The sequence below is a fragment of the Micropterus dolomieu genome, linkage group LG02 (genome assembly GCF_021292245.1).
Source record: "Micropterus dolomieu isolate WLL.071019.BEF.003 ecotype Adirondacks linkage group LG02, ASM2129224v1, whole genome shotgun sequence".
Classification (NCBI taxonomy): domain Eukaryota; kingdom Metazoa; phylum Chordata; class Actinopteri; order Centrarchiformes; family Centrarchidae; genus Micropterus; species Micropterus dolomieu.
In genome coordinates, this window is record NC_060151.1 from 10,709,788 (window position 1) to 10,720,017 (window position 10,230).

At 39.1% G+C, this 10,230-nt stretch overlaps 1 protein-coding gene across 2 annotated transcripts in view; it reads right to left on the reverse strand.

Moving 5' to 3' along the window:
- Nucleotides 1–1,911: 1,911 nt before the first annotated feature.
- Nucleotides 1,912–10,230, reverse strand: part of clcn7 (chloride channel 7) — a 35,182-nt gene continuing 26,863 nt past the window's right edge. For both annotated transcript variants that reach the window (XM_046074125.1, XM_046074116.1), the window contains 12 exons: nucleotides 9,851–9,911; nucleotides 8,049–8,190; nucleotides 7,529–7,622; nucleotides 7,170–7,342; nucleotides 6,138–6,189; nucleotides 5,747–5,874; nucleotides 5,060–5,145; nucleotides 4,680–4,812; nucleotides 4,276–4,335; nucleotides 3,975–4,151; nucleotides 3,672–3,752; nucleotides 1,912–3,546 (listed from right to left, as the gene is read on the reverse strand). In XM_046074125.1, coding sequence (XP_045930081.1) covers nucleotides 3,460–3,546; nucleotides 3,672–3,752; nucleotides 3,975–4,151; nucleotides 4,276–4,335; nucleotides 4,680–4,812; nucleotides 5,060–5,145; nucleotides 5,747–5,874; nucleotides 6,138–6,189; nucleotides 7,170–7,342; nucleotides 7,529–7,622; nucleotides 8,049–8,190; nucleotides 9,851–9,911 — 1,274 coding nt within the window. In that variant the 3' untranslated portion in view covers nucleotides 1,912–3,459. The remainder of the gene's footprint in view (nucleotides 3,547–3,671; nucleotides 3,753–3,974; nucleotides 4,152–4,275; nucleotides 4,336–4,679; nucleotides 4,813–5,059; nucleotides 5,146–5,746; nucleotides 5,875–6,137; nucleotides 6,190–7,169; nucleotides 7,343–7,528; nucleotides 7,623–8,048; nucleotides 8,191–9,850; nucleotides 9,912–10,230) is intronic.

Sequence of the window (10,230 nt, forward strand, 5' to 3'; positions counted from 1 at the left end):
AATTTATACCTTAAACTATTCCGCATGTCTTCAGCAAAGTTGTAAACGCATAACAAAGCTACCTCACTTCACCTTGCTGGTTATACCATAACAGTCCATTATCTAGCATTTTAACAGTGGTAGTAGATGGATTAGTATACTTTCTGCTGTCTATAATACCATATGGAGGGTCATTCCTCTGTCCTTTGCATAGATTTTCTAGTTCTGGTATCTACTGCAATTGTATCTACAGCAGTCAGCCAGTAAGCTTAACTTAGTTTAGCACAGACACTGGAAACATGGGAGAAATGGTTGGCATTGCTGTGTCCAATAGTAACAAAATCTGCCTGCCAGCACTTCTAAAGTTTCAGCTTTGTACTAATTAAACAACCAAGATACAACACGTTATTTAATGAGCTTTAAAGGTGCTGGGGATATCTTTAGACAGAACCAGGCTAACCATTTCCCGTTTCAAGTCTTTATGTTAAACTAAGCTACATGGTTGTGGTTTTATATTTACAGTACAGACATGAGACAGTGGTATTATTTTTTTAATATAACTCTCCAACAGTTATGAATGAAATAATACTATTACAGCAAGATGAAGCTCAGAGACAAGATAGAAGCATGGCCCTACTTTTTTAATTGGACTCTTCAGCTGCAGTTTTTAATTTGTCATGATTGCATTATGAAAATTATATTTGCAAATACATGCTGAGAAACTATTGTTATCCAGTGTGACATTGCTGACATGGAAATAAACTTTCCATGTGAGGATTACCTTCGACATGCACTGCCTCATATACACATATTATATATGTATTTTATGAAAAATGGCCCAGTCGCCATCTTTTTCTTCCCAAACCCTTGACACCAAATTTGACAAAATGTATGCCCTTAAACCAAAATAACAGTGTTTCAAATCACTACACCATTGTTAATATATTCCACACATTTCCCTGAACTTTTAATACAAACCAACTTACTCAATTTGTGTTTTTCAAACAGGCCATCAAATATTCTTCTTCTTCTTCTGTTGAGTTCTCCAACAAGGTCTGTTTTTTTTTACCTGCAACCAATGTACATGTTAATTCAAAATGTTTTTTTCAGTAATTTAGCTGCATTTAAGTCAAACATCTGCCACTGCCACAAATAACCAATATTAGCTCAAATTCATGCATAATTCATGATGGCAATAAAATTATTTGGAAGCTGTGGACAAGTAATTTTTTCTGGCCTTCTTCTGACATCTAGTGGAGACTGAGAGCAGTGATATAAGGGACGTGGAGGTGCATATGTGCCTCTGAAATTATTTATTGTGCTCTTACATTTCTTTTGTTTTAATGCTGCACAAGTGATCGGATTCATTCGTGGCAGCAAACCTTTGACATTAAACCAGCTTCAGCTGCTTGAAAAGATTCGTAACATTGTTCCTCCTCTGGGAATAACAGTATCTATTGCAGCCAGGTGTGAAAGCTTTTATTTGTCATACTTAATTGTCATGAACTTATTTGTATTATCAGTATAACATACTACAAATGATTCATCTCCGCTGTGGGCTGCCAGTGCTTGTAAGATTACATTTCGTTATTGCATCTGCTGCATTAGTTTACAGCTCCCAGAATACGATCTACTGAGAAATATCTTTTGATAGTAAATGTGTTGAATGAAACAGTGTCCAGTAACTGAAAGGCCACAGATTCGATTCTGGCAAAAAAAAAATCCTTTAATGGAAGATAGGTCAGCTCTCTGAGGAGAGTTCTTCCTTGAAGTTCTAATGCTGCCCAGAGTTTTATGACTTTTTTGTTCACTCTGAAGGATGACCCATGTAAATATGAGTGTTTATCGATACCACATCACAGGAAACCTTTACATACTGTGTTATTCTTTTGCAAAAGTTTATATGTCTTCCGATCAAACAGACAAATAACATAATAGATAAATTTCAACTTTATTAATTCCCAAAAGGCTTATCAAGTGGTTATAAAATAGAGCATTATCTATAATTTAACATCTAGAACTGTACAACAAAACAAAGACCACAAAGGAGCCAAATCAAAGAGTAAAACCAATATAGTGTACAAAGAACGAACACTGATATTTGAAGAAATGTTAGATTTACATATTGGCAAAATAAAATAATTTGAGAATCTGTGTTTTGTGTGGTACCCCACGCAGGAATAAATTGATTAGTTTAAACTGAACGTACATGGTAAACATCGGTTTACATTCATATAGAGCTTCAGGAGGGACACTTGCGGGTATTTCTCAACAAAAGGAGACTTTTTCTCAGTAGTAGGTCAAAGTGCAAACATTTGGTGTTCGTACAATTGGGTGTAAGTCCATATATTACAGACAGAAGTACAAATATATGCTCAGTAAAGCTGACAGTAATAACAGATGTCTCTTGCTAAAATGGCCTCATGCCTCTTACAGCCAAGAAAGACAAGATATAAAACAATCAGGCGGCCCATTAAGGCTCCTCTCCTTTCTTCAAAATCCACTTCTTCACACGGTCTTAAATTACGGGATTTGTGAAACCCAAACCACACACTTAAAATTAAAACAAGTGTTCAACAATAAATAACTGCATTTGCTCAGTGCATAAATACACAATACTGGAAAATACCTAAGAAGACCTTAAATAGTCAGTGAAGTCGTTAAAACTACAGACAGACTTTTGAACATGAACACTCACTCAAAAAAGCTTTTCAAAGCAAACCACTTTAAATGTCGCCTTTAGGTCAAAAAGACAAAAGCATCCATCCGAATTATTTAAAAACATAATAAATCAATGTTATAACTGATTAATAATGTATCACTGCATTACCACAACATTATTTCATAAGGGAAGTAACATTTGTTCTAGTAACAGTTTGAGGAGGCAGAATAATAAGAACAGAGAGACCTGCATGGATGTTTCTATGAACAAAACAAAGCAGAGGGTTTTCCCATTTAACACGCATCAAACCGATTCTTTTCACCTGGCTTTCCTCTTTCCCAACTCACAAAGTGGCTGTTTTATTTTGAAAAGATCCTGACATTTTGACTTTATTTGACCCCATTCAGAAAATATCTTGAGTTGGGTCTGTAAAACACAGAAACATGTTTTCTTTTCCTTCTTTTTTGTCCATTATTTTAGTATTTGCAGACAATGAAAAGAAAAAAACTAAGGAAACAGAGCAAATCCCTGTGCTACAATATTTGATGCCCCAGGAAAGCAGCTGTAAAACAAAAGCTTAAGTCTAAAACTTTTACTGATTATTTAGTGAATTTGTGCATTAGGGGTCATTTACTCAAATGTTCTTTGTTAATGACCCAGGCCTGTATGTGGGGGTTCCTTATGTTGTTGTTGGCACCAAAAAATATCAGCGACCTCTTGGCCCTGGATGGCGTCCTGCACAGGGCTGCATAGCTGCTGGTAAACAGCTTCCGAGGCATCGGGTGGTCATAGTTTATGGATGTGTGTGTGTGTGTACACTATGTCTGAGCCAGCTGAAGTTCCTCCAGTCCGTGTTTACCCAGGTGATACCTGGCCAAGTCTTTCCTGGTCACCAGTCCAACCACCTGCAGAGGGTCACAAACCAAGAATGGGACATCAGAAGAATCATTGTCATCCTGGCATTCAGCTACAAGAGCACGCTCATAAAACATTACTTTATTAATAAGAGGTGTTCTTGGGAAGGCCTTACCTTGTTCTCATCATTCACTACCACCAGGTGTCTGAGACCCAGCGCTCTGAACAGCTTAAACACACGAGGCAGAGAGGTTTCCTGCAAAAGACAAAAGCCTCATATAAGTTCAACTTCGTTCATTTTTACAAAACTTTTTTTTTTTTTTTCACAAACCTCTCAAAAGGCTTTTACACAGAGAAATAGAGAGTCCTCTCTTTATAGAGAACACAAAGAACATTAAAACAAAAAAAAGTGTGTGTGTGTGTGTGTGTGTGTGTGCGTGCGTGCGTGCGTGTGCGTGCGTGTGTGTGTGTTAGTTACCTGTGGTACAGTGTAAGGCGTTGCGTTCATGAATTCAGTGAGGTCCATCATACACTCCCTCTCGTCCTGTGAGACGTGGATGCTCTGGATCGGGGGGAAGCGGGGATAGGCGTCCCTGAAGTCCTTCAGCTGGAGCTTCCTCTGGGTCAGCCGGGACCGGGCCAACTCCATAAACACCTGCCAGGACAGAGCAGGGACAAACAGTGACTGACTCCACTTAAACTGAGTCACAATAATGAAATGAAATAATAATAATAATAATAATAATAAATGATGTTCTTTTTCCTGCCGCTGATGTTACCTTGTGCTTGAGAAGAACAATGAGCTGAGAGCGAAGGATGAGGCCGCAGAGCTTCGCTGGCTGAATGAGAGAAGAACAGACCAAATTCCTATATTGTTCAGCGCCAGGTGTTGTCAGCTACAAAAATGTCATTTTTGGAGAGACACCAAAACTACATTTGCTGCTGCTGTCAAACTCCACAGCACCAGCACTAGAAATATATCAACCTGACCATACACTGTCAGAAAATGAGAAATATCAGTGTTAAAGTGTTTTACATTGTAACCCCAATGACTAGTTTTCAATCCACCATCAGGTAGATATGTACGAACCATGGGTGGATTACTATTAAAATATGATAATTTTCTTTATGATTAGTCAGTTTATTTCTCAAAACAAGTAGAACTTAAGCCATCATACAGCACCTCGTCACTACCAGCAACCTGCGCGACAACTGGGAAGCCGTTGTGATTTGTAGATGTGTTGCTAAGGACGTCCACGATGGTTCCCACCTTCTCTATCTGGTTCAAACAAGTGACTGGAGAACTCATCACCTCTCTGCATGTGGGGATAGGAGGGGTAAGTAGGGAGAGGGACAGAGGGACAGTGAGGATGACAATGGTGAAACAAACAGAGGTGACAAGGAGGGAAAATAGCAGGAAAGACAAAATCATAGTTCTTTACAAGAAGGAATATATGTTTCAAAAGAACATTGAACGCAGAGTAAACACTACACCAACAGTCTCAGCTACTTGAATCTATCAACAAACAGAAGCACGTCAGCGGCAAACAGAAAGGACCTTACCTGGCGGTCAGCCAGTGGGAGGTAGCAGGAGCCTCCCAGTGCAGGAAGGGAACGCTCTGCAGCTTAATGTGGATATCATACAGACCCTGAAGCAGGAAGAGACAGGTTACAGTCTGTGTCCAGAATGCACTATGTACTTATCTTGTACAAGAAATCAACATTCTTCACCGTTTTGTACTAACAAGAAATTCAACTATATGTGCTCCATCAGTCACACTGTGACTTTATGACACTGATGATTAAACTTTACACAAAAGAGAAATGATAAGGTATTTCAAACTATTCAATACTTTATTCCTTTTTTTGTTTTTAATCTCTCAAAAGCTGTTACACCACCACTTATTATATGATTTTGTAGCTGTAAGTAGCTCCTCTTTTTCCTCTGTGGACTGTATTGTGTCGGTTATCAACAGCACACTCAAAAATCAAGCTTTTATGTATGAATACTGACATTTTTGAGTAGTCTGAATGTACATCGTGAAAACCTGCTGAGTTAGTATGAATTTGGGACACAACTACACTGTTTGTATCTCCATACCGTCTTCTGCTTATGAAAAGCTGTGGGACTTTGAGTTTGTTGGCTTCTTTCTGTACTGAATTCTGTGGTGAGTGATACTAAATCAGGGGTTTCTGTTAACTATTGCACACAGAAGGAGGCAGGAACACAGTGTGTACCTCTTAACTCACCTCTACAAAGTAGTCTCCCACTATCTTGGCGGTCATGAGGACAAGCATGATGGGAAGGCCGTATGTGACATTTCCTGTAGCTTCCACCATGATGACAGTCAAACTGAGAGTCATCCTCACAATGCCCCCTGTGGAGAACAGTGCCTTTTACTGGTAGTATAACTTTTATCTTAATTTACCAGAACAGATACTGTATATAAATATGGATTATCTAAAAAAAAAAAGAAAAAAAAAAAAAAAAAGAGATTAAGTCTGTTAGAATTGAAAAGACAATTTGTGATTATTGATATCTCTCAAGAGGTTGTGCACAAGTCACTGTGCTCATTACAATATGGTCCATTTCTTGTTTCCTATTAAGCACTAAAAATTAAAAAAAAAAAAAGTTACTCACCTAACTGAGCTGCAGCTCCAATTAGGGCATATTTACCAGGGTTGGCCCAGGTCTAACAAAACACACAAAGCAAAGTCAAACTAATCTGTAATATTAGTTGAATTTAAGAGGAAGTCATCTACTCAACACTTCAAAAATCCACTTCTTCATCCTTTATTTTTTTTATTTCCAGGCAGGGAAAACAGTTACAGTCGTCACGTTCAGCTGTGTTGAGGATTGGGAAGAGTTGCCCTTAAAACTGTGTGTGTATTGGTTATGTTGGTAACTGTGTGTGTGGTGTTACTGCAGAGCCATGTTGGTTTACTAAAGCTGGAGTTTGTAAAGGCGACATTCAGCTGTGACGATAAGTGTGGATGCAAGCTGAAACAGTGAACTGAAGTAAGTGAATGGTCAGAACAAGACAGCATGCACAGTTTCTCACAATATGTAAAACACTTCACACACTCGCACAAAGTGAGCCTTGGAGCTGAGCAGAAGAGACGTTAAGGGAGGTTAAGTTTAGTGAACCTACCACCATCAAGTTTATCAAGGTCAGTCAGGCCAGAGTGCTGCATGTATTTTTATCTAGTATTTAGATGTTAATAAATCAATCTCACTCATGTTGAGAAGGTGGTAAAATCATCTGTATTGAAGGGAAACCAGCAGAATGTTATATGTTGTTTTCACAACATATAACAGCAAGAGGCAACCGCTATTTCAGAACAAGGAGTTATTGTCCTATAGATAGTGGGGGATGGTCAGGTGAAAAAACTACCATTTTCAACGTGTTTCACTTCTTCAGGAAACCCGAAAAGAAATGCACACAAAGCAACATCAGTCTCAAACACCAATGGTATTAGGAGTTATGGAAATTGTGGTCTTAAGTTTGAGAAACCACACTGGCATCAGAGCGAAACTACCAACTGTTTTAAACATGGCCTCATTAATTAAAGCCAAGTCAAATTCGACCATAATATGGTTTGCAACACAGGAACTCAAAGGTCTCGTCTTGTCCACATCCTACAGAGCGAAGCAGAATGCACGCACACTAACCGAGTCATTGCCGGTGATGGATGCCAGCAGTATTCCACACAATCTTCCCCAGGCGGCACCTATTAGCAGAGATGGGATGAAGACTCCGGCAGACACCGCCAGGCCGTAGGTCCAACACGCCAGGAAGAAATAAGTGAGAGTGAACACACCCAGGGTCAAGGGATTGTATGTCCCTTAAAGAAATAGAGGGGTGAGAGGTAAAGTAAGAAAAGGATAAGTGAGCACAATGATGTTTTTTATTCTTTATTACCCCTTTTCCTTTACTTGGGCCAATTTACAGACTAAAGGAAGAAGAAATGGCTGGTGCACATGTTTTTACATAATTATCTTAGCAAGACTGACTCAAGAACAGCTTTTACCTGGCTGGTTGTGGAAGAGACTACGGACACTTTTCTCAGGAGTGTTGAAGAAGGCCGTTGCCATTGAGTTATACTCCCCATCTGCACAGAACAACTTAAGAGAGGCAAAGAGAGAAGAGAAAATGATAAGAGTGGCACATCAACAGAAAGAAGATGAGCCACAAAGACCCTTCCTTCCTGTTTTTGTGTCCTTACTGAAGCTTTTACATGTTTTTACATACCAGCTAACTTATAATTCTAAAAGGAAGGGCATTAAGACAGATGGAGAATTGCCACATTCATGCATCACTCCCATCTCAAATCTGTCTAATAAAAGGTGATCTTTAAATACTAGCAAACCAAGATATGTTAATATTTAAATCTAGCATTACCTCTATTATTACCAAGTTTCATGGTAAGCCACCCAGCTGTTGAGATGCTCAAAACCACAAACATCAACCTCAGTGATGGCAGGGGATCCCCAAACAGATGGTTTTCAGACTGCTGACAAAGGTCACGTATGTCGGAGGAGTGTGTGTACCTGCAGTGGGTACTCCTCATTGTGATCTGGCCCCAGAGGCTGACAGTCATTGGAGAAGTAGATCATGGTGAATGACACTGTCGCAGTCACTGCAGCAACCAACATGGCCTCCATCACTTGCAAACAAGGGCGATGGACATACCTGTAAACACACACACGGGAATTTTCAAATCCTACACATAATGGCTTTAATCACTCGGAAACCTCCAAAATGCTGATGTATTGTCAGCCTCAGTAAGGACTTTCCCAAGTGACAAGGCAACTCTGGGTGCAATAAAATCAGCTGAGTGGAAAACAAAGCTTCTCGACCATTTTGTGTCTTCAGGCTATGTGGCTCTATAAATGTCAAATGGAGTGCAATTATTGTTACAAAATGCAGCACAAATACAGACTTTATCCTTACTCACTGTCAGATGACAGAGGAGTTATTTTAGAAGCAGGACGGCCTTGACAGGTACTGAATATAATATACTGAGCAAATATCACATATCGTTTTATTTAACAACAGTTTTGCTAAACTGAAGTTATCACTATATTGATGATTCATTGTTGAACTGATTAATAAGGGATTATCATAGATGCATCGTCTAAACAGGTACACATGGACTTGATTACTATGTAAAGATGGATTCTACAGATTATAGCTACACAAAATGTGGTGCTTTTGTTTCCTCCTGGATTTTAGATGAGAAGCTTCTCTATAAGGCCTCTCCGTGTAGGTTAAACTCAGCTCACTCACTAGATCATGATTAGGTAGGCACACTCCAATACGCTGTTTGCAGTCACTAGACTGGACAAGATGGAGGAAAGCCCGTACGGTGGTAGTTACTGGTTACTTATTGTGTCGTCCCAGTCAACATGTGACGTCAGGAATCACCCAATTCATTCTTAAATTATGGCTAAAAACAGATTATTTTGACCTTTGAGTCAAAAGTGTCACCTGTTCAGCATCTGACCAACTGTGTAATCCGATCCCAACCTGCCCTTCTGGTCCTGAGTTAGTGTTGAATAGAAGAATACTTTCCCCCCCCCCCAAGACATTGATTATGTAATTATTAATTATGTCACAGTGAAGTTGATCTTTGACCTTTTGGGTAAAAACATTTTCATCACTTCATTGTTATATAGCCCATTAAACATCTGTGTCAGAAGTGTCATAATAAGTGATAAGTGTCACCAATTTGTTGCCCAACCAACTGTGAATATGGTCGTAATTCTTGAGTTATGGCCAAAGCAGTGTTTTGTGAGTTCACAGTGACCTTAACCTTTGACCAACAAATAATAAATCAGTTCATCCTTGAGTGCAAGTGGACGTTTGTGCCACATTTAAAGAAATTCCTTAGATATTGCGAGAATGGTACGGACAGACAATATCGCAAAGCATCTAATGCTGTTTTGAATTTGATTTGAATTGTTTAAATAGCTTGCTGTACCATTATCATGAAATATGCACATCTGCCATATAGCAACCAGACAAGGAAGCAGGAAGCATGCATATCTCAGCAGAAGTCTCCTCCCAGATCAGTCAGTCTCCCAGTGATCGTACCTGTTTGTACTGTAAAATTATTTTTAAACACATCAATCACAAGGTGCTGACATTCTGAGAAACTGTTTTAAGTGCTCATCTGAAAACTTCCCCGTCTTGCACCCCACCCTGTCTTTGACAGGCAGCCGCAAAACCTTCATGTTTCCATGGGTTGTTTTTCTCAGCACACACATAAAGCAGTTCTCATGTCACCTGACCCTTTGTCGACACTATTTGTTTTGTTCTCATAAAGATTTGATCCCTTTGTATAAATTACCTGATCCTGAAGATGGTCAGCCAGTAGTTGAGAACGTTGAACAGAGCTCCCAGCAATCCACCTGCACATTGTCAAGTAAATATTTTCAAACATGAAAAACTGACTGGTGTGGGAAAACCTAAATTCTCATTAACTTGGCACTTCCTGTGCTCTTCTTCTTCTATCCCCTACAATTTCTTTGTATTGATTGCACTTTTTGTTACCTCTAACTTCTTTCACCTAGGTATTTACCCCATTGATGCGATGTGTGCCATTAGCGCTTACTAGCATTTATTGCTGCTTTTATTAATATGTATTGTCAGTTGTAGATCTTGTGCTGTATTTTATGCTCTGTTAATGACTGTATGTTGTTCCTCAAATGTAAGTCGCTTTGGATAAAA